This window comes from Canis lupus, chromosome 15, assembly GCF_048164855.1.
Source record: "Canis lupus baileyi chromosome 15, mCanLup2.hap1, whole genome shotgun sequence".
NCBI lineage: Eukaryota > Metazoa > Chordata > Mammalia > Carnivora > Canidae > Canis > Canis lupus.
In genome coordinates, this window is record NC_132852.1 from 25130973 (window position 1) to 25156275 (window position 25303).

The window sequence follows — 25303 nt, forward strand, 5'->3', positions numbered from 1 at the left end:
TATATTGAGGTGGTCTTTACAATGTAAAACCTAATGAATATTTTTGTTTCATTTTTATTGTTTTACATGTGGAAGTTTCTTAACATAGCTTGACATTACATATTTTAATTTTTTTTTCATTTCAAGTTATTTCAAAAGAGAATGGCTGCTTTTGAACATTCTGAAATATAATTCTGAATGCTTCCTATAACCTTGAATGAAGTCCCAAATAAATCAGAAACAGGTTGTTTGGATTTTTTTCTTTTTTCTTTTTTTCCTTCAATTGTCAGTTCGCTTTATTATTTGAAGGGGAGTAGGGGGGAACAAAACTCAAAATAAAATCCCTACTTGTTTCATAATGACTATCCACATGAAACCCAATGTATTCAATCATCGGAATCAACTCCATCTGTCTTCTGTGCTCTGTGGTTATAGTTGAAACTATAAATGGAGAACCACAGCCAAACCTTGGTCTCATGGTCTGCACGGTGTCAAAATGGAAACCAATCTTGTAGACACTGTTCATGTCCAAAGCTTCACTGGGGAGAGAAAACACCAATGTTTCAGTCTACTTTCATTACAAATATGGATTCTAAAGCCAGACTACCGCAGTATGAATCACAGCTCTGCCACTCTTTAGCTGGGTGACTTCAAGCAAATTATATAACAATTCAGCACTTCCATTTCCTTATCTATAAATTGAGTAATTTGCAATTATTAATAATCTTGTAGGATTGTTACAGGAACTAAATGAATTGATACATCTGAATCTCTTAGAATATTGCCTGGCATGTTGTAAACACTTAAGTAAATGCAGGCTGTTAGGGCCATTGTTACTTTTCTTAAAATGTTATGTTTAATTGCCACAGTTTTAATAAACAAAAACATAGTGATACTTGTTATAGTTAACAAAATTGAGCGTCATAGCATACTACAAAGAGTGGTGCTTTAGAATGGAAAGAGCATGAGCTGGAGACAGAAGACTCAGCTTCAAGTTCAGCCTCTAACACCAATCAGCTCCATGGTTTGCTTTTTTACCCATTTCTCTGAACTCTATGTTGTCGTTCATAAATACATAGAAATAACATCCTCCCTTCCCTGTCTTGTGACATATATAAAGATAATTTTAATGTAAAATAAGAATTTTTTAATATAAAATAAGAATGATTTAATAAAAGTATATACACAATTGAATGAGAACAAAGAGAAGGCACTAAAAAGTCTGGACTAGTGGAGCAGGAAGAAATGATCCCTAAGAGAAGTGAAATTTCAATGGTGGTTCTAAGGAATGAACAGAAATGTACTAGTCACTGTATTCAATGGCATTTAAAAAAAAAAAAGTCATGTTTGGAAATCAGTGATTAGGATGAGTTTATATGTGAAAGTCCATTCAAAGCTACAAATCGCTATTAGTGGTAAATGCTGCTTGAACTTCATGTTCTAAATACCAGGCCAAGGAGTTGCAGCTTTATCTGAGTTCCTGATATATTGGGAGAGGTAACCTCTAGAACCAAAGCAACAACTCCACTTTGCCTTTCTAAACGGTGCAATTCAAAACAAACGGCCAACCTATTGAACGTGAGAATTACTGGTGTCAATTTAGTGTGAATGGGATTTTTTTTGCTTTATCCCTTTGCCAACACTATTTTAAAAATTGTTTATTAGCTCAGACCATGTTCCAGATTTTGAATCTCTTCTAGGACTTACATTAGTTTCCAGAAGATCTTTTATTTTGAGATCTTTTTTCTTAAATCTCACCTCCTTTTTTAAAAACATAAATCAATGACTTAAATACCTACTAATTAGGGACTCTGATCCACTATGACAGCTACTATTAGCAAACTGTGTTGATATAATTACATCCAAAAGCAAGTAAGTTGGACATTTTAGTTAGATTTCTTGAATCTTTCTGAAATGTTGAAAATGGCTTAATGACACATCACTCTCTTTACTCCACTAGAGATTCCACCTAGACCCTAGGTTAGAAACTATTCCCAGAATTAGATAAAAACGTCTGAAATAAGTAAGGACAGGAACTGAAATATTTCATGGGTACTCATTATTCAAAAAAAAAAAAAAAAAAAAAACTACTGAGTATATATCATAGACCAGGTAGTTTGCAAGGAGATGTAAAGAAAGACCAATTAGAGAAAAAATAAATTGGAGGATATTCTGGACTGGTTTTTAAGTACTCTGAAGTAGTGAAATCAAATTAAAGTCCCACCTGTGCCCCCTCTCCCAAACATCCCCACCGCTAGAAATATTCCCAGCTCATTTCAAGCCATGATTATAGGTGACTTCACCTAAAGAAGTACTTACGGAGGGATGCCTGGGTGGCTCAGTGGTTGAGCATCTGCCTTGGGCTCAGGTCATGATACTGGGGTCCTGGAATCAAGTCCTTCATTGGGCTCCCTGTGGGGAGCCTGCTTCTCCCTCTGCCCATGTCTCTGCCTCTCTCTCTGTGTCTCGCATGAATAAATAAAATCTTAAAAAAATAAGAAGTACTTAAGGATACTTTGATATTAGGTATACAACATAGTATACCGTGACTGTGAAATAGGGAGAAGTTCTCTTAGCCTCACATAATCAGCACAAATTATCACAGGATTGCTGAAGAATAGTTTCTTTCTGTTTTCAGAGAAAATATAAAAGCTGAAAGAAACTGTAAGAGTGGTATCTGCTGAAAATTAAGAATCGTAGAACCACAGAATCACAGGATGGGAGGAAGCATAAACATGGTAAGCCTGTAGGATACAGCCCATTGTAAGCCTGTAGGATACAGTCGATAAATGAATAGTCATCTATCCCCTAAATAATGGCCTGTGAATCAGCACTAATGGACAACACAGCTTACAGTGGTGGCTGTTGAAATGAGAAAAACCAGGGCAATAGAGTAAAGCTTGGTATTTTGTTTGAGAGGAGAGAGCAATTATTTTAATACAGAAAAATATAAAAGAATAATATAACAAACATCCTTGCATCCTGCATCCAGAATTGACAAATACAGACATTTTATTTTATTTGTGCTATTGTTTTATTACATAAAGAAATAAAATATTGAGGACAAAATTGTCCTTCTCAACACCACTCCAGTCCCTTTCACCTCTCTGCATCCAGAGGCAACCATGCTCATGAGTTGATATTTCTTCTTCCATCGGTGTACGTGCGTGGATGTATCGATTGCATGTTTTAAATTACACAAATGATATCTCTTTCATAGAACTGAATTTATTTACTATTCAAGAACTATCTGTTCTTACAGTATTTTCTATTCTTAGCTTTTTTAAAAAGATATTTATTTATGTATTCATTCATTCATTCAAGAGAGACATCATGAAAGAGGCAGAGACACAGGCAGAGGGAGAAGCAGGCTCCCTGCGGGGAGCCCACTGCGGGACTCGATCCCAGAATCCCGGGATCATGACCTGAGTCACAGGCAGACTACACTCCAGCACTGAGCCACCCAGGTGCCCCCATTCTTCTTAGCTTAAAACATTTTTTTACTTCAGGGGATCCCTGGGTGGCGCAGCGGTTTAGCGCCTGCCTTTGGCCCAGGGCGTGATCCTGGAGACCCGGGATCGAATCCCACATCAGGCTTCCGGTGCATGGAGCCTGCTTCTCCCTCTGCCTGTGTCTCTGCCTCTCTCTCTCTCTCTCTCTCTCTCTCTCTCTGTGACTATCATACATAAATAAATTAAAAAAAAAATTAAAAAAAAACATTTTTTATTTCATTAAATGGTGCCAATTAATATAACTGGCAAACTTGAAAAGCTATAGCCTGTGTTTCTACAATGATCCTTTGCTTTTATTTATTTATTTGTTTGTTTGTTTATTTTATTATCTCTGAAACCTAGAAGAATGGGAATGAAATCACAGTATACCTGCCACATGGCCCACAAGCATCCACTTGGACATCTCTAGGGAAGGGCACGTCACTTGGTACCGTGGTGTCATATCTAAGGAGCTGTTAGAAAATAGTCCCCTGAGTGGGTCTGAAATCTGTCTCCATGTGTCTTCTATTCTATGCTTTGCATCGTATACTTTGAAGTCCCACAAGGAAAAACAAGTTTAATTCTTCTTCTTCACAAATGTCCTACCACTAGAGAGAGAAATCATAGATTTTCTCTGAATCTTCTTTCCTACAAAGTTGAGTATCCTTATTTCCATCAACTATTCTTCATAGAACATGGTTCCAGTAATAACAAGCTGCATTCATAGTCACTTCAGCTGGGTTGTTCACCATTGATAGGAACTGTTTATTTATATATAAAGGCTCAAAACTGCCACTGCAGCTGTTGCTACTTGTACAAACATGTTTGACGAGGCAACTCATCTGCTTTTGATCTTGAAACACAATGACTGCCATCCCAAGTTGCTGACAAAATTTGTTAGTCGACTTCAATGGGTAGCCCAAGGTATCCAGGTAACTCCAAAACTACTCTGCAAATTGGTGATAAGTTTGGGATTAGAACCCAAAAACTTTGAGGTTCTAGCTATTTCTACCCCCATGTTAAAATATTATGATATCAGCTCTGGCCAAACGAATGAGAAATTGCTGTACCAAAGGGGAAAACCACACTCGGTGCTTTTCTCAGTGTGTGTGCACCAGGTTTTTTTAAGGAAAGGTTGATTTCCCTCGGTTTACTTTCTTATCCGTAACAAAACAGGATAATTCAAGTGTACAATGCCCCTTCAAGTTGACCATGAAGGGGATAAAATTCATCGTTTCTTTTTAATCCCCAAAACAGAGTCCTTGTGCTTTTGCCAGCACTGACCGGCCTCTGCCTGTGACAGCCTTCCAGATCAGGTGTGTTGATTCAGACTCAAAACAGCATTTGCAAACGTTTTTGGAACATATCCAGTCGCAGCATACACAGCTCACCAGGGCCTGCTTTTACTCCAGTCCTGATGTCTGATGCCATCAGGAAAAGCATTCTTCACAAAAATGTAAGGTATTATTTTCATATAATATTCCAAGGAGATCAGTAATGATATGTGCAAAGGGCGAGAGATGATTCATGACTGCCCACTCAGCTCCCAAGGAAGTTTCTGAGGCTGATGAATCATTCCGCACGGCAATTGGCACGAGGGCCTTGGAAGCTATTCTGATGGCAAAAGCAGCACTCTCACTTTCCTGAGGATGGTGATGGATGTCCCCCCGCCCCCACTCTGGGGACCTGGGTTCCCTGGAAAAATATGGCATTTGATAAATATTTTGAACCCAAATATGTTTTCTTACTGAGAGAGTAATTGTGCATTTCCCTGTGGGAAGCTCTTTTCAAAAGTTTACTCATATTCTGAGACCAAGTGTCAGCCACTCTCTGTCACCCACTCTCCAATGAATTGCTATAGTATATTTAGTGCACATTTAAGCTGGCACAAAAAATACCAACAAGAAGCATGGTTTTCTGAAGCTGTGTATCAAGCATGTTTGTGGACTTTTTAGGGGGCACAGATATTCTCTACAGATGACCAAAATAGATGTTCATTTCCTTCAGCGTCTTACTTAAAATGGATTGTTGGTTGAAATCCAGTGCGTGCTGGCAGATTTCCACCTCCCAGGGTGCACCATAGTAATTACAACTTGTTGGCATTCTTTTCAGCAATTTCAGAAGGGATACCAAGAATTGAGCACGCAAGAGGTTGAATCATCCTTTCATCCCTTGAATATACTCACTTCCTTTGGTTCTGGCCAAAGCTTTTTGGAAGATACTCCGGTGAACTTCCGTTGCTGGTGTAAAGTAAGCAGTAGAAAAACAGAAGGCAACAACCAGGAATGGGTGGCTACAGCAGAAACAAGGATCAGTACCTCTGACCCACTGGCCAGAGGGAGCCAGGGACTCCAGCCATCACCATTGTGATGCTGTTTCTGTCTGGTTAGTGCAGTAGGCAGGTCAGCTTTTAACTTTGAAAGTATGTGGGGGTTTTTTTAAGCTTTTTTTTTATACCATCCTACAGCCCTGAATGGGAACTCCCCTCTCCTAATTCCAAAAAGATTATTCAAGAAATGTTAAGTTTGGTGTTCAAGTTTGATAAAAGATACTGTCCCTGATAATCTTCAAAGGATTCACTTAGTGAGGGCAAAAAGATATTATCTGTAGAAAGAGCACAAGTAATACTACATGGTAATAATATAAGAGCCGTCATACAGAGACTCATATTCACTTGCCAGATGAATGTGAGTCAGTGAGAGTTCGTGTGCCTTGAGCCCCAGAGGTTTCTCCACAAGGAAGATCTCAAGAAGGAGGGAAGGCTGGATTGGGTTGGATTGAAACAGCCAGAGAGCAAGAGGGTGCTATTGAGCAGGGGATGAGACAGTCTCTCGACAAAAGTTTTATCAAGAGGCTAATTGTATTTGTTGCTCTGGCTGTCCTAACAAAGGCTAGGTGGCTTGAACAATAGAAGTTTATTTTCTCATGGTTCTGGAGGCTAGAAATCCAAGATCAAGGTGTCAGCAGTGTTGCTTCTCCCAAGGTCTCTCTCCTTGGCTGCAGCCTCCTTCTTACTGTTTTGTCCTCATGTGGTCTTGCCTCCATCTACTTGTGCCCTTGGAATCTCCTTCTCTTTGCACAAGGACACCAATCAAATGAATTAGGACCAACGCTAATAACTTAATTTTAACTCACCTCTTTAAAGACCTCCTCTCCAAATATGATACCATTCTGAGGTAGGAGGGGATAGGACTTCAACATATGAATTTGGGGAGACACAATTAACCCTGAACACTAATGAAACTCACATTTCGGAGACCCTAACTTAGATGGGCCTTTGTGTCAGGAGTTGTGTTGTTCAAGGCAGGTAGGAGAAGCTACACTGGAATCACTTCTATGTTAATGTGTCCGGTAAATTGCCAAGAGATATCAAAAGAGAAAAACCTGAATCATCAAATCTCCAGTAATTCCTTTTCATATCCTCTCTTATGAATGAATTGATATTCATTTTCACACATAACTTTGTATATTAGTTGCTGGTGCTTAAAGGGGGCATCACCCAAAATTGTGTAACATTAGGTTTCGCAGAACCTGAGTCCAGTCTTTGGATATAAAATACACACCAGATTTCAGAAACTCATTATGAGATAAACAATGTAAAATCTCTCATTATTGATCTTTATATTGATTACCTATTGAGATGATGATATTTTTGGATATGCTGGGTTAAATAAGCTACATTATTAAAATGAATTTCACCTGTTTCTTTTTTAAAGTGGCTACTAGGAAATTTAAAATAAAGAAGTGGCGGGCAACCCTGTCAGGACCCCTCTCACTTCTAAGAGTTTTCTCTGTGTCTTTACTCAATAAACTTCTGTCCCTTTAAAAAATAATGAAAATAAAAAATAAAATAAAAAAGTGACTATGTCATATTTTTATTGGGCAGCCATGGCTGTCTCATAACACACCTGTTCCGAGCCAGATGCTTCTCTGATGCCTTGCTGAAGCCTAGAGCTTGTAGGGAAGAAAAGACCAAGAGCCCTACCTTCTTCTTCTTCTTCTTCTATTTTTCCTTAATGAAAGTATAGTCAACACACAGTGTTACAATAGTTTCAGGTGTACCACATAGTGATTCCACAAGTTTATACCTTTGATTGTGCTCACCAGTAATCCTATCTTCTTTTGCCTTTATGCTAATTGCCTTCTTAATTTGGATCTGACTGTATTTTTACCTAATTATCATTGCATTTAGTGATGAGGGCCTGAGTATCATCGCTAGAAATCCTTGTGTCAAATAGACTTTTTCTGTCTTGGCTGGAATTCCAATGATGTTGGTGCTAATAGAAGAGTATTTTGAATTTGAAACAAATGACTAATAAACAAGTGTATCTGTATATAACCTCACAGGAAGAAACTATTTTAACCTCTATTGTTGAATAGCTCTTACATAAGAGTCATTCACAGAGAGCCAAAATGCTTACAATTATTTTATCATGGAAAAATTTTATGCTGTAGAAGTGACTTTGGTGAGTTGAAGTCTAATGCACATTAAAGATCTTTAAATAATTTGAGAAGAGTCTTGTCCAAGGGAGCAGTTCCTTTTTTAATATTTCATAAAAATATACATTTCATAAAAATCTATAAAAAGTAACAAAATGAACACCCTTACCGCCCAACTTAAGAAATTAAGTGTCTCCAATACTTTAGGAAGTCCCTCCCATTTCCCAGAGTAACCGCTGGTCAAAATTTTATGCTTATCATTATTTTCCTTTTAGTAGGAATTTTACTACCAAAGGAGCTGTTTAAAAAGCTGGTTTAGCCATTTAAAACTGCCTCTGTGGTATGGGCCTGCTGAAAATACTTATCCTGGATTTTATATAGCAACGTAAACTCCCAAAGCAACTGTTCTATTTTTACGAATATTTTTCCATTAAGGAGAAAGAGGTGGAGGGAAGGAGGGCAAGAATAAAAAAATATTAACTTATGTGATTGTGCTTTTATATAAGAAAGTGCCACCACAGAGAGAAATGCAATTATTCAGGCTGGAGCTGGAGGGTTGAAGGGCCAAGAAAACACTGGTGAGCCGCCACTGGAAATTGCATCAAAAAGTCTGGCACATAATAAATATTCCACAAATGTTAGTGGCTCTCCTGAAGAGGGAGCAACGTTGAATGCTTCCAATATTCCCAGGTGATTATGATTAATTTCCTTACCCCTACTCTCCTAATGGTAGAAGTCAAGAATCTCCCTAGCTTCAGCTTATTTCCCAAATACTATGTTCATTCTTACATAATGTAAAATTTAATATTTATGTAAGTGTTGGTTAACTGACTTTCTCTGTATCTCCTCTGTATCATCTATGTGGTCCTCTGCCATCCTTCTATCCATCTTGGAATGCATACTCAAACAATTGTAGAGTGTTTTTCTTCCGCAGCTCACCTCAACAAATATTAATGACCACCTACTCTTTGCCAGATGCTATATTAAACTTGCAAGACAGAATGATGAATATGACATGATCCCAGCTCCAAGAACTTATATTCTAGTGAGAAAAGCAGAGAGGTTAAAGAGACTTTTTCACTCCACAGATATTTATTGAGTACCTAGTAGGTGCCAAATGCTCTTGGGCTCCAGGGACACATCAGTGACTGAAACAGACAAACTTTCTGCTGTCATGGAGCTTGCATTCTACTGATGAGAGGTAAACAATCAAGAAAATAAAGAAGTAAATTATATGTTGTGTATACATTATTCTGTTAGAAGTCAGGAAGTGCTGGGGTGAAAAAATAAAGCAGAGAAGGGGACCACTGTAGAGGTGTTGAGGGGAAGAGTAACGTGAGTGACATTTGGAATCAGGTGTTCAGGGAAAGAGTCTCTGAGAAGGTGACACTTAAGCAGAGACATGAAGAGTAAGGCAGCAGCCATAGGGCTCTCTGGGGGAAGAGCTTTCCAAGCAGAGAAAACAGCAAGTACAAAGGTCATGAAGTGAAAGCAAGCTGTGGGTCCCTTCCCCCCGACCCCACCCAGATTCCTTTTAAAGAAACATCAAAGTGGCCAGTACAGGAACAGGAGAGAGTAAGGGAAAGGTCATAGAAGAAAAGGTCAGAGAGGTGACAGAAGGAAGGGCCCGGTAAGCTACCGAAAGGACTTTGATTTTTATTCTAAGTAGAATAGAAAGCCAGCAGAGGGTTATCGGAGGAGTGATGTTGGTTGACTTAAGTTTTAATAGGATCCATCTGACTGCTGCACCAATAATAACTCCAAAGGGACAAGGGTGGAGGTAAGGAAACTAGGAAGCTATTGGAATAATCCAGGCTAGAGATGACATTGGCTTAGACCAGGTTCAGAGCAATGGAGGTGATGACAACCGGTTCACTTGTGGGTAGATTCTGAAGATTGAGCCAACAAGATTTGCTAATATTGAGTCTGGCACCTGAGAGAAAGACAGGAGGCAGGAAGGACTGACTACAAGATACTTTTTAAAAATGGAGTTGTCAGGAACCAAGATGGACAAGACCAAGGGAAAAAATAGGTTTTGAGTGGGAGATCAGGAATTTTTTGGTTCAGTCATTAAGTTTTAAATGCCTATTTGACAGGTAGAATTCAGGGAAGAAGTTTGAAATAGAAATATGAATTTGAGCGTTATTAGCATATGGATGGTATCAAGGCCATGGCTAGATGAGCTCACCAAAGAGAGAGTTTAATTGGAAAAGATGTCAAAGGTGTCTGAGCCATTGGGCACTCCAACATTAAAAGTCTGGGGGACAGTAAAACCCAGCAAGAGACTGGAAGGTCATGGCAAATGAGATAAGAGGAAAACCAGGAAGCATACAACTGAACATCAAACAATACAGGTTTGGTGCACCAACCCCTTCATAGTTGAAAATCCAAGTAGAACTTTTGACTCCCCAAACACTTAACCCCCAACAGCTTACTGTTGACTGGAAGCCTTGACAATAACAGAAACAGTTGATAAACATGTATTTTGTATGTTATATGTATTATATACTGAATTCTTATGAGAAAGCATGCTACAGAAAAGAAAATGTTATTAAAGCCATAAGGAAGAGGAAACATATTTATAGTACTGTTCTGTATTTATCAAAAAAAAAAAGTCCGTACATAAGTGAACTCATGTAGTTCAAACCTGTGTTGTTCAAGGGTCAACTGTAGGGCTCTGGAATCCAAAAGAAACGAGTTTTTCAAAGATGACTGAACATGATTAACTTATCAAATAATGCTAACAAGTCAAGAAGATGAAGCCATGAGAAATCACCATTGGATTTGAGTGACTCCAGATGAGCACTTCTGGGGAATGGTAAAAAGGAGAGCCTCACTGGAGGGGATGCAAAGGAAAAAGGGAAAAATGGAATTGAAGACAGTGTGGGGTAGAAGACTCTCATAGTTTCACAGTAAAAAGGAACAAATAGATGAATGGAAACACCTAGAAAGGGAGGTGGGCTCAAGAGAGGGAAGTGGATTCAAGAAAAAAATTTGGTGATGCAGGAGGAAAAGGGGAGAATTTCTGGAGTCCTTAAGTGGGCAGGAGAAGGTGGGAGTTAGTCTTTGCTTACCCTTAGATGACTGCGTAAATGAAATTAAGGACAACTTGGCAAATAAGCACATGATGAAAGAGATAAAGATGGTAGGAAATTATCAAGCTGAAGTGTTTCCCTCTCTCTGCTCCACTCCTCCACCCCAAAAAAAAACACCCATTTTTATTTACATCTTCCCTTTTAAAACTTCCTTTTGTTCCCATTAATTATTTGAGCCACTATGAAATCCCATACCAGACATTAATAGATGCATATTTCAGCTAAAATAGAAACTCCCTGCTGATAAACTGAAAATATATATGTATTTTCAATAGCAAAATGAAAAGGAGCTATCAGTGCATAATAAGGAGAAATTTTGAACAAGAAAATAAAAATTCTTATCTGTATTTTATGTCTGATAGTAAAAGTTTGGATTTGCCGATATGGGTGGGCATTTTCAGTGTTTAAATGCAACAGATGTTCCATGTTCATAAAATTAATTTCATGTAATTGGGTTTTAGTAGGATTCTTAATGAGATGCTGGTCAATACAGGACAATACAAGCCTGTTAAGAACTGAGATGAGTTGCACAATGGATAAAGATGGTATAGCTGGTGTTTATATGTAAATGAGTTGATTTAGTGACCAATCCTACAACATTCGCTTTAGAAACCTCTCTAACTCAACTTGATGATTCTCAGTGAATGAATTGTGCTCTTTCTACTCACGGTGTACTAGACAAAGACTCCCAAAAGTGCTTAGTTTGGGGCTCACAATTATAATAGTTAACCTTTACTGAGGCACTTAGCCACATGGTATGTCTGTGGGAGGTAGATTGTTTTTAACATTTTAAAGTGAGAGTCCCTGAGTTTAAATAATGAGTCTAAGATTACACCCTTGTGGAAATTCCTGGGACCCTCTACCATAGAACATAGGCTATGGCTACAAAAACGAAAGCCTTGAAAATCAAAGGTGACACCGATTTAAATTCTGAAAGCCACATAAAATCTTTTCAGTGTAGTCATGTTGAAGAATAATTTAAAAGGCAGGCCTACTATTGCACATTTGGAAAACAGCAAAGCATTTACTTAATCTTCTGTGGTCATTGAAGAATTTTCAAATTTACTTTATGTTTCCTCTGTAAACTTAAAGCAAAGCGATAAAAGCTATTTTCCTTTAGGTATATAGTTTAAACTCTTGCATCTAACAACAATTTATTATTAAAGAATTCTGTAGGGAGAGATGATGCCAAAGAGAGAGGGAAAATATAAGAATTAATTATCAAAGTGCTCCTTCTGGTTCTTTTTATCCAAAATAATTCAATGAATTCTATTGGTGATGAGGTCATTATTTAGGAATAAAGCTGGGTAGCTGGATCGATGGATGGATGGATGATTAATAGATATATATTTAAATATTTCTTAAGTGAAAAACTTTAAGAAAATGCTCAGTTTATGTGCATTTTGCTATACCCCTTTTCAGGCTAATTCCTTCTTTAATTTACAATTCATCTGTTATCTGTTCTAAAGCTGTTCAAGACTCCAGAGTCTTATTGTGCGAAAGCATGATCTTTCATGCAAAATAATAAGGAACTAAACAAATAGTTAAGAAGCGTGTTCTGTGAAGAAGAAAATGAATTTGTATCCTGAGCTCTGCTTCCACAGATTTGTTCATCTACTGCCTCCCTTGCTTCCATGGATTCTGACATTCATAAATAAGTAATAAATTCTTGACAGGACCGTGTCAATAAAATGAGTAATCTGGTCATGCCTAAAGCAAATGTCAATTTTGGCAAGGTTCCTTTACCTGAATTATTTATTGATTTATGGCATTGGTCTGTGCATTTCTTAAGTAGAGCATCAGAAACACAACCAACACAAGCAAAGCATACCCTCCTCCCGTCTGTCCCTCTGGCACAGACTCTGTGATACCTTATTTGTTTATATCATATGCATTTTGCTGGAGTTTAATTATAAATCTTATTTAAAAATACAGAGCAAAAAAAATAAAATAAATAAAAAATAAAAATACAGAGCAACAAACCCAAAGCTTATGCTTAGGTTTGATTTTTAATAATGTCTGGCTTTCAAAGGCTACAAATCTAGAGTACAAAAGGCAACCTAATATTTATTTTGTATCTGGTATGTATAAGCCACTGTGCTCTGTGACACAGAAAAGATGCTTGCCCCAGGGAGCTAACAATCTAATGGATAAGATAGGTACATAAACAATGAATTAAAACTTCATAAGTAAAGGATTCAGTGCTGTAACAGAGGTACAAACAAAGCACCATGAAAATGCAGAGCTGAGACACCTGGGTGGCTCAGTCGGTTAAGCATCTGCCTACAGCTCAGGTCCTAATCTCAAGGTCCTGGGATCGAGCCCCATGTTGGGCTCTCTGCTCAGCGGGGACTCTGCTTCTTCTCTCCTTCTGTTCTTGCATTCTCTCTCTCTCTCTCAAATAAATAAATAAAATCCTTTAAAAAAAATGGGAAATGCAGAGCAACAATGAGCTTGGACTAAACACAATAGATAGGCCTTAGGAAAGACATATCCTTTAGTGGGCACCTTGAACTATGAATTAAGGAAGTAAAGAAATGTCTGTAAACACACAATCTGCATTTGATAAGTACACGGATTACTAATAACCTAAATGAGTTCACCACAAACTCAAGGTTTACCTCTGGGGCTGCCACTGATACTTAGTAACCAATAGCAAATCTAGTATCACCAAGCCAGTGATGTGTTCATGTTTTAAACGGAATCACCTGGGTGGCGCAGCGGTTTGGCGCCTGCCTTTGGCCCAGGGCGTGATCCTGGAGACCCGGGATCGAGTCCCATGTCGGGCTCCCGGTGCATGGAGCCTGTTTCTCCCTCTGCCTGTGTCTCTGTCTCTCTCTCTCTCTCTCTATGACTATCATAAGTAAATTAAAAAAAAAAAAATTAAAAAAAAGTAAATGGAATCAAACCATGTAGGGACACCAAGCATGTGTGCTGAGTAATTGACTTTTTAACTTATTAATAAAGAACAATATACATGCAGAAAAGTGCTTAAGTGTAAAGCTTGGCAACTTTTAAAAACTGAACATACCTATTTAACCAAGAACCCACGTTAAAAAGAATATTGCCAGCTTTGCAGATGACCCCGTTGGCCCCTTTGCAGTCACCACCACTACCAACCCCCAAAATTCCTGATTTCTTTTTTCTTTTCCAATGTTCCTGATTTCTAACAGTAGAGACTCATTCCACTTTCACATAAATACAGTCACACAGTGTGCACAGTTTTGTGTCTGTCTTACCTCACTCAGAATTATGCCTGTGAGACTCATCCATTATTGCTGTGTGTGGTTGTTGTGTGTTCATTCTCATTGCTCTGTAGCATTCTGTTGTATGGATATACTGCAATGTATTTATCCATTCTACTGTTGATGTGTGTTTGGATGCTTTCCAGTTTGGAGCTATAACAGACAATGCTGCTATGAGCATTCCAGTGCTTGTGTTTTGGTGAACAGATATATACATTTCTAATTGGTAAATCTTATTTGATATACATTTAGCAGAATTGCCATATCACAGTTGATAGACACTACCACATAGATTTCCAACTGTACCCATGTACTCTCCTACCAGCAGTTTATGAGAGTTGCATTTGCTCTACTTCCAACACTTGATATTTCCCATCTGTTTCATTGTAGCCATTCTGGTGGATGTATACAGGACTGTCTCTTTTTCTTACTGATTTTTAAGGGTTCTTTATATATTCTGGATTCAGAACTGTTGTTGGATATATGTATCGTGAAAAGCCTTCTTCTACTCTTTTAATGGTATCTTCTGATAAACATAAATTTTTAATTTAAACGTCAAGCATCTGTCATCTTTCTTTTATTGTTAGTGCTTTTTTGGGTTATCTACAAAGTCTTTGTCTACTTTTAAGACAGGAAGAAGTTCTACTTTTTCTCTAAAAGCTGTATTTCTTTTTACATCTAGAGCCACAATTCATGGAATTGATTTTTTAAAAACTGAGTTGAGGTCAGGGTTGAGATAAGTTCCTTCCCCCACCCCCTATGGATATCCAAGTGACTCAGAACCATTTTATTGAGATAGGGAAGTATTTTAATTCAGTTAAGATGTATTATACCCACTGAAATAAGTAATAGCCAAATGTATCCTATCTTCCTAAGTATTTCCTATCATCTGAAATTATAGTTTGTCAGGGGTGTGTGTGTGTGTGTGTGTGTGTGTGTGTGAGAGAGAGTGACTAACTCAAATTTCCAGCAAAGAGAAGGGAGGAAATTAGAGAAGGAATAAGTTAATTTCACTACCATAAATCTATTCTACAGATACTAAATTGGGGTAGTTTTACTGTGATTCTGCATTTTCCATTCTGTCCAGAACTAGCACTGGTTTTTACATGATTCCCAGGCCAAGATCCAAAATTTCTCCTGGTTACACTAATGATCGGAACAGTATCTGAAATATAAAATAGCAAAATGGATAGGAATGCTGGCACCTTTGCCCTAGGCGACCACAATTTCATTTGCAGCCCTTGCTCTCACTGTGTGTTGCAACCTTCAAATTCCATTTGAAAGAAAGATTGCTTGGTGATTTTTTTTATATCAATAAACCCCCAAACCTTGGGTGTGTTACCACGCATCTTATATAGAAGTTTGAGGGAAGGAGATACTTTGTATCATTCTGACATTCAACTATAAAAAAACAAAAATTTAAAAATTATGGGAGAGTTAAGAAATTTGAGCATTAAGTAGCTATTATAAGAAGCTATCATCATTTTTGGGGGGTGTGATCATTGTTACATTTTTCTGAAAATTCAGCTTTGGGAGATATATTCTAAAACATTTGTGGACAAAATAATGGGATGTCTGGGACTTACTTCACCATAATCCTGGGAAGTTGGGATGCAGTAGATGAGATATGGACAAGACACGTTTGACAATGAAATGACCCTGTTGAAGCTGAGTAATTGGTACATAGAAATTGATTATATTACTTTTCTCTATGTTTGCTTATGCTTGAAATTGTCCACAATGAAAGTTTCAAAAATGTTTTACTTCAGATACTCATTAATACACTGAAGCAGTAGCTATTTCTCATTTCTTGTATTTCTATTGAACTACAGTTTAAGGCTTTTCCTGAGTTCTATCAGTGTCTCTCATATATGTATTGTTTTCCTAAAATTGCCTGAGCTGTCCCATTTTGGAAATTTGTTCTTCTACCTAATTTAAAAGTAAAAATAATAGGGCACCTGGGTGGCTCAGCGGTTGAGCATCTGGCTTCAGCACAGCTCATGATCCTGGGGTCTCACATCAGGCTCCCTTCAGGAAGTCTGTTTCTCCCTCCACCTATGTCTCTGCCTCTCTCTGTGTGTCTCTCATGAATAAATGAATAAAATCTTTTTTTAAAAAAAGGTAAAAATAACAACACATAAATATATGTCTGCATATGTTACATATAAAATCATATACTCACTACATATGGACACACAACAAAGGTGTGCTGATGCCACAGAAATGTTAATATATTAGTAGTTCAAATAGGAATTATTTTTTTAGTTTTGAGGGCATTTTGCATAAATCCTTTTGGCATAGAGGTTCAGTAAGCAAAAAAATAACCTGCTACAAACACCCTTAGTTTGACATATTTGTTAAACCTACTTCTACTCCAAGAGAAAAACAAACAAACAAACAAAAACACTGTGTTCGATAACATTTCAGGGTTTTTCCCCATTTATTTGCCCTGGCCCTCCTGCCCTCCTTGCCCATAACTGGTCTGCTTTTGTCAAAGGCATTCGTCCTTCTAATTAGAAATAATGGTTCAGAGAAAGGCTCCTTCACTTATTCAAAGAGAATTCTTTCCAGTTTGAAGATGTAGTTTCGTTTAAACTTTGTCTTTAATGAGGAGTAATCTAGATAACAAGGCAAGTGTGTATTATGGATGATACATAAGACAGTTTGTGTGCTTCCATAATTATACCCCTCAGAGAAACATCTTCTTTGAGCACTCATTGTAAATATAATTTTAAAAAGCCAGAGGACCCAAGGCAAGGCCAGTTGTTACTGGACACATTTTGGGCCTCATGACTCCTCTATGACTCTCCTCTCTCCATGACCAATGACCAATCCAATATTTTGTTCCTAGAAATCACCACCTTTAGCCCCCCAACACATTTCATTCTTATTGATACCAATAGGACTCCTGCACAAGTAAGCTTTTATCTTATGCTGTTTTCTTCTTGTTGCAACAACTCTTTAAACCTCTAGCAGAGCCAGTTGACTTCTACTTCTTTAATAAAAATAGAAAAGTCCTTGCTTCTTCTACCACACAATTTTGACACTGAAGAATTTTATTTCCCCTCAAGAGTATACAGTTTAGAGTTGCTTGTGTTCCTTTTGCACACGTGTCTTGGTTACCCCATAGGCGTCATTCCTGGCAACCATTAGACAAGGGAATCCTGTGAGTATGTAGCAAGCAAAGAACCTAAGCAAAGTCCTCACCTGAAACATTTCAGTGTCCTATAGAACCTGATGACTTCCTCATTACCAGTTCATTCTAATTTTCTTTCAACTCAGACCTCTATTCCCACATCTGTAAAATAAAAATCGTAAGAATACCTACCTCATTGGGTCTTATGAGGATTAAATAATCTAATTATTTAGATTACTTAGAACAGTGCCTGGTACAAAGTAAGTTCTCGGTAAGTATGACGGAAGCTGCTGCTGCTGCTTGATACACACCATCTGCACCTTTGTGAGTTCTACTCATCCTTCCTGGCCTAGCTCCTGTCTCTATTTCCAGGGAAGCCCTTCGTGAGCTTCCTGCCTTCACAGGTCACCTTCATCACCCGCTACAGGGCTTAGGTCTTAACAAAAATAGAACCCTTATCTATCTTCTACTGGAATTGTTAATTATGGCTTGTTCTGCATGTGAATCTTATCTTTGGAAACAGAGTTGTAAACTCCATGAGAAGTTTTTCTTTATCTCTCATGGACCTAGCACACTGCTAATTCATCCAGGAAGTATTGGGTACTGAACAAAAATTTGTTAATGGATGATATGCCGGAAGTAAGTGTATGATATATTTTAATTCTTAGTAAAAATAGCATGGCATCTATTTGTTTAGTTTGCATTTAATCGAGATTATTTAAAGCTGAGTTCCCGATTGCTTCCTCAACATTTATTGTTTTTTACAGGAAGGATAATTATGGAAATATTTTAAGGTTTGAGGGTATCATTTATAATAAAACCTCTATTCAGAGTAAGCTTCTTCTTCTGCCCTAATAATTTAATTTAAAAATAATAGGTCTTTGCTTCGACGTGGATGGAACTGGAGGGTATTATGCTGAGTGAAATAAGTCAATCGGAGAAGGACAAACATTATATGGTCTCATTCATTTGGGGAATATAAAAAATAGTGAAAGGGAATAAAGGGGAAAGGAGAAAAAATGAGTGGGAAATAACAGAAAGGAAGACAGAACATGAGACACACCTAACTCTGGGAAATGAACAAGGGGTTATAGAAAGGGAGGTGGGTGGGGTGTGGGGGTGACTGAGTGACAGGCACTGAGGGGGGCACTTGATGGGATGAGCACTGGGTGTTATGCTATATGTTGGCAAATTGAACTCCAATAAAAAAATTAATTAATTAATTAATTAATTAATTGATAGGTCTGCCTCCCAACAGATCTTCTGTTAACGCCATCAGTCTAGACAGACAAAATTTTATTCTGCTCTTAAAAATCACAGAAAAATATTTCTACAAAATATCTCCTTTAATCGTTTTAGGATTGCCCATTGAGTTCGTTATCTGTGACTTCATGTGACTTTCCAAGTCTGTGTCTTAAAACAATGTGAATTTATTATGTGTGTAAAAAAATTACCGCAAACCTTTAAGAACACAAATTTATCATCTTACAGTTCTGGAAGTCAGAAGTCCAAAATGAGTCTCGCTTGGGCGCAATTCAGGGTGTCATCAGGGCTGCATTCCTTTCTGGAGGCTCTAGAGGAGAATGCTTCCCTTGCCCTTCTCAGCTTCTAGAGGCCGTGCACCTTCCTCAGCTCCAGGATGCTTCCTTTATCTTCAGAGTCAATAGTAACCATCGCATGCTTCCCATACTGCATCAATTCCGACCTCCCTTTCTACTCCCTCACCTACAAGTAAAACCCCTTGTAATCACAGTGGCCCACCTGGATAATCCAGGATAATCTCTCTATTTGAAAGCCCACTGTTTAGCAAACAACTCTATCTGCCAGTTTAATTCTCTGTTGCTGTGTAGTATAATATATACATAGGTTCCTGGGCTTAGGACATGGACATGGGGGTGGAAGGGGCAATAATCTGCCTCCTACAACCATCTTTTTTATAGGGAAAGACATTCTCATTTGTAAGCAATTTTTATCCCTCATTTTTTTTCCCTAGAGGAAACAGAGTACCAATGAAAAGCATATTAAAATTTTCTTCAAAAGCTATAAAACCAAACCAGGTCCTGACCTGATTGTAATATATTTTATTTTTATGAGATAAAATAAGAAAGTGCATATCCAGAAAAGCACAGCAAGCTAGAAACAAAATAAGGTTCTACAAAGTTTGACTGTGAGAGATTCATGTCTAAAAGTGGATACGTTGATTCTTTGTTCCTAAGAAACAAGTGACATATACCATATACTCCATTTATAGAACGTTCTGTGAAAGACAAACATAGAAATAGAGAACAGATAAGTGACTTCAGAGGCTAGGAAAGTGGAGGCAGGGTGTGACTTAATAGGAGCAGCAGGACAGAGATCGCCTGTGGTGATAGAACACTTTTGTATCTTTTTTTTTTTTAATTTTTTTTAATTTTTATTTCTTTATGATAGTCACACAGAGAGAGAGAGAGAGAGGCAGAGACACAGGCAGAGGGAGAAGCAGGCTCCATGCACCGAGAGCCCGATGTGGGATTTGATCCCGGGTCTCCAGGATCGCGCCCTGGGCCAAAGGCAGGCGCCAAACCACTGCGCCACCCAGGGATCCCACTTTTGTATCTTGATTGTGGTGATGGTTGTATGGATCTATACATACACGTGATAAAGGGTCATAGAATCATCCACAAAGACATTGCTTAAAAATGAGGATGTGCAAAAATTGTGAAATCTGACTAAAGTATACAGTTTATTGTATTATGCCAATCAATTTCTTGGTTTGGGGGAAAGTTGAGTGATAACTATAATTTTGCAACTTTTTATGAGTTTATAATTATTTCAAAAACATGGTGATTTTAAAAAAATACATCTTTAAAAAACAAGAAGGAAGTGAGAGTGTAGGCAGAGGGTTAAAAGATGAAGATGAAACACATAAACATCCATCTGCAATGTTTAAGCTAGAAAAAGTAGACTTTTCTTATGACTTAGCATTTGGGTAGAGAAATGGACCAGCTCAATTAATGTCAGCTCCCAAAACACATTCTATTCTCAAATTATCCCAAACCTCTAGTTTCAAGGATACTTTAAATTTTAAAAACTTACTAGCTTTATCCCTAATCCAAGAGCTGGAAAAAAGAGGCAGAACAAAGAAAGAAAGGGAATTGTTACTTGGTTTCTTGGGAAGAACCAAAAGTTAACAAATCAGATTCGTCTGAAAAAGGAGAACACTCAGAAAGCTTAGATTTCCATCCCATGTGAACCTTGGGAAGAACTAGAGTGTGTCCAGAGGATTTCTTCCATTAGTTTGCAAGAAGCCAAACATCTGATGGGGCACTTTCAAAACAGGGCTCAAATATTTATTCACTTTAAGATATTCAAGACAATTCCAGAAAGCATCTTTCAAAAATATGTTGATTTTAAAAAATGTATTTCCTCAAAGCTCAAGACACTTCAAAACACTCATTGTAAATGTGCTGGAAAGAAATGCAGTATCAATTACCATTAAACATATGGGGGAAAGAAAATATTTTATACAGACTAATGCCTTTTCTGTTACTTAGTGGGGGTCTGAGGTCAGAGAAGCAGCTACATCAATTTGAGAAAGTTGGAGAAGGAGAAATTAACAAGAGACAAGGAACTCAAGATGAGGGTATTCTGGAGTTTGTTAAATTGAATCTTGATGCCTTGGGACGATTGTGGGAGCTGATTCCTGTGTTCTTCTTGATACAGGACTTAGTAAACTCCTGTTAGATCAATTAAGCTCCTGAGGAACAGAACTTCCATTTTTTGATATTCAAACAACAGTACAAATCTGTATGAGAAGTTTGTTCAAAATGGTACATATGCCTGATTAACTTCTGGCAAGTTCAAATCCCTACTTTGTCACTTGCTAACTATGTTAGGAAGTCTCTAAAAGAAACAGAGTCAAAAAAAAAAAAAAAAAAAAAGAAACAGAGTCTAAATTGTATCTTCTATAAAAGGGAATTACAGTAGTGGCTGACATATACTGAGGGATTGCTGTTTTCCAAGCCGGATCTAAATGCTTTTATATGTATGGCCTCATTTAATCTTACGGTAACTGCAACAGTTACTGAAATACTACTACTTATCTCACAGGAAATGATTAAATGTGGGGAATAAATGAGCAACAAAGCGTTAAAATCCTAGCACCGCATATTAGGAACACACTAGGTACTAAGTAATTGGTGATTTCCTTCCTTTGGTTTCTCTTATTCAGATATTTTCCTAGCAGTGATTTTGCTTTGAGGAGCCGCTGGCCACACCCTGTCAGGGGTCACTATTAGTGAGGTTGAAAGTGTGTTACTGTAACATCTGCACAAGCACCTTACAAGGCTAGGAACTTAACTCTTAAAATAAATAATTGCCTCTTTAACTCCCCAGACTCTATAAATTAGTTATAAAAATAGCACCCCCAAATGATGTCTATAAAAGGTACATTTTTCTCAAAAGAATGGCGCCATATATATGAAGCATAATTATTATTCTTGTTGGGTTGGTGTTATTATGATCAACTTTTTTATGGGGTTGATCACGTGTGGACCCACTTATCTTCATAGACTCAGTTCTGAGCCTATAAACTAATCCCAAGCTCTGCTCTACTGCTCCCAAGGACAGGCATTCTTTTATCTACAGCAGTAGGATACTATAAGCTCAAGCTTCTTCCTTCCTTCCCTCCCCAACAGGTCCTGACCTAGGGCACCACCTACACTAGAAACACTGACTTCCCTGACGGGATTTTGAGCCTTAATGTAATCTTGAGCAGTACCCTTTGCAAGTCTTAATTAGATGTTATATGTTAGACCTTCCATGGAAACCTGCTTTCTCTTGCACATAAACTGTTTTAAAAGAAAGTAGAGCACCTATGGAAACTCAGTGCATTTTTTCAGAATTTAAAAATTCAGGGATCCCTGGGTGGCGCAGCGGTTTGGCGCCTGCCTTTGGCCCAGGGCGCGATCCTGGAGACCCGGGATCGAATCCCACATCGGGCCCCCGGTGCATGGAGCCTGCTTCTGTCTCTGCCTCTCTCTCTCTCTCTCTGTGACTATCATGAATAAATAAATAAAAATTTAAAAATAAATAAATAAATAAATAAATAAATAAATAAAATAAAAATAAAAATTCACTATTTTGGAATACCAGGGTGGCTCAGTGGTTGAGCATCTGCCTTTGGCTTAGGGTATGATCCCGTAGTCCTGGGATCGAGCCCCACATCAGGCTCCCTGCATGGAGCCTACTTCTCCCTCTGCCTATGTCTCTCCCTCTCTCTCTGTCTCTCATGAATAAGTAAATAAAATCTTTTAAAAAAATAAAAATGGGATACCTGGGTGGCTCAGCATTGAACGTCTGCCTTCTGCTTAGGTCAAGATCCTAGAGTCCTGGGATCGAGTCCTGCATCGGGCTCCCTGCTTGGAGCCTGCTTCTCCCTCTGCCTATGTCTCTGCCTCTCTCTCTCTCTTTGTGTCTTTCATGAATAAATAAATAAAATCATAAATAAATAAATAAATAAATTCACAATTTTTAAAAATCATGTGAATTAAGAATAAGAATAAATTTGGGTCAGTTTAGTCACTTTAGCCTCCATGGCATAAATTGTATCATTCGTGGAAGTCTCCCTGAGTGCTTTATAAAAACCTTTGACACTTTATTGGGAGGAGATGGCAATTTAGTACCAGTTCTATCTCTTTGTCTCCCGCATCCCAGTGTAACTAGAGAGGGGGAGGGGAAATCATGTGTTTCTCCTGCACCATTGAAGGATTCTGAATCTTTGATAAGCTTAGCACTTCACTCTCTCCCACTGCTTCAGCAGATTCTGACATGACCACCCTTGCATACCCTAAAAATCCATAAATAAAAAAAAGTGAAATTAACATATTCAATAAATGTGAACTGAGTTCTCTTTTGTCAAGTCACAGAATTTCAGAGTGGTAGGAGCCCTTAGACACAAAGTGGTCCCCTGTGGACCCTCATGCTTTTGAGCAGTGTGTAAAAGGTTAGATCCTCACCCTAAACCCGCAGGTTAAAAGCCCATGATTGAGACTACCTCTCTCATTTTTCTCACCAGACACCCTAACGAACTCTATCCCTCAGGCACTAGATTTCTGCGAAATAGTGTCAACTCCTGCTTACTGTAATGTATAAAAATATATTTTCAGAGTGATCTGGAATCAGTAATGCATGCCCCTTTACATCTTACTCTCAGTTCATAAAACACATTCATTTCTAATTCCTTTGAAAGACTGTTTAATGACTATTCTTCTCAGTGACTATGATTGCATTTTAAATGAGACATTCTGTGTCTCATCCTACAAGGATTTCTGGGTCTTCAAACATTAATACATAAAATTGTAAACATCGTATCTTTTAACCCTAACAAATTTCACTATATATACATCAGTGGCCTTCTCTAGCATAGCATTGCCTAATAACAATTAACAAAAATTAAAATTTATGTGCAAAATAAGCTTGAAATCAGTTGTATTTCATAAATCACAGAATTTTAGAGTTTAGGACACTGAAATCATGAAATGTTCTTTCATGTTCTTAATCCCTCGGAGAATTTGATGAAAAGCAATAAACCAATAGGCTTTTTTTTTTTTCTTTTTCTAAGCCCTGATTTATTTTTAAAGATTTTTTTTATTTATTTAAGAGACAGCATGAGGTGGGGGAGGGGCAGAGGGACAAGCAGGCTCCCTAGGACCATGGGATCCAGGACCATGGGATCAAGACCTGAGCCGGAGGCAGACGCTTAACCAACTGAGCCACCAGGTGCCCCTTAAGTCCTGATTTAGACCCTCTCTTTAATTTTTCAGAGAAAGCAATTGATATTCCACAGACTAAGACTCAGCCAGAGCCATAAAGCCAGTTTTATCACCCAAGTGTGGACCGAAACCCAGGTACCCTGACACCTGACCAGTGTGGTTTTTATTAGTAAAAAGAGCTGTTCTCCCCTGAGATTTCCACTAAAAATCTGGTGATGGTCCAAGATATTTTACGCATATTAGTTATAAATGTAAAAGTAATCAGACTCCAAAAGGTAGAAATTATTTCCTATTTTATAAAAACACTCACATTTGTGAGATTAAGCAACTTACCCGAGTTCTTACAGATAATTCAACAACAGAGCCTACATTTCAATTCCTCTATTTTCCAACTCCAAAGGCGGGGGTGGAGAGTACTACGCTCCACAGCTTCCTTTTAGTTCTGGTTCTGAGATATTAAAGTATAAACATTCTGAAAATAGCATCTCATTGGATAAAGTTGATCTCTGAGAAACAAACTAATCAAAACTTAAGAACGAATCATGTTGAACTAGGTTCTAACCTTGAGCTATCCAGTAGTAAAGCCCCCAAATTTCCAAATACTACACATCACATTTCCTTCTGACCCATACTGCGGTGAAGATAAAGATATATGCCCATATGCTATTTCTGGACTAATAATAAACTTCACAGAAAACTCTAAATCTCACTTCCTATACCCATGACCTTTTCTATAGTGCACGGAGGAGTGTGCGCTCCCCCTAACATTATCATAATAAATTAAACTTTTCTATCCAACGGTCTTAACCACAGGGTCACCATCAGGAAAAACAGAACTCTAATCATCGAGGCCATTTCCTGACTGCTGCGGGGGATTTTGGGGCCTCCTTAGGAAAGCAGATAGACAGAATGATGAGAAGGTCACTGGTGTGGCTCGCTGACCGAAATAATGCCCCTCAATAATTGGTTTAGTGTGGACTTCACATTGAATTTTAAAAGCAAATGCAAAACAGCCAGTTGTTTATTTCTCCTTTTTTGCAAGAGGAAGATCAAAAGGAGGCTTATCAGGACTGGAGACAGTTTATTTCCATCTCAGAACAAAAGACAAAAGATATTGTGCCTTTTCCTTCTTTTGAGGTCCTTGTGACTGTTCCTTTCCACTCCC

At 38.0% G+C, this 25303-nt stretch overlaps 1 protein-coding gene and 1 long non-coding RNA gene across 11 annotated transcripts in view; one reads left to right on the forward strand and one right to left on the reverse strand.

The window, feature by feature from the left end:
* On the reverse strand, positions 1 to 24584 carry LOC140604762 (uncharacterized). The gene is made up of 3 exons (XR_012007575.1): positions 24472 to 24584; positions 2299 to 2464; positions 1 to 518 (listed from the first exon to the last, which is right to left on the reverse strand). It is a non-coding gene; the product is annotated as an uncharacterized lncRNA (long non-coding RNA).
* Positions 1 to 25303, forward strand: part of DLC1 (DLC1 Rho GTPase activating protein) — a 493356-nt gene that overhangs the window by 389588 nt on the left and 78465 nt on the right. The window contains exons 6-8 of one of the 10 annotated variants that reach the window (XR_012007574.1): positions 2618 to 2717; positions 4728 to 4786; positions 5583 to 7819. The exons of 7 other annotated variants lie outside the window; for them this stretch is intronic. Coding sequence is in view for 2 of the 3 variants with exons in the window: in XM_072776241.1 (XP_072632342.1) it covers positions 5583 to 5626 (44 nt within the window). In the remaining variant the exon portion in view is untranslated. Of the gene's footprint in view, positions 1 to 2617; positions 2718 to 4727; positions 4787 to 5582; positions 7820 to 25303 lie in introns of those variants that run through there. 2 more of the 10 variants (XM_072776243.1, XM_072776241.1) reach the window with 2 other exon arrangements.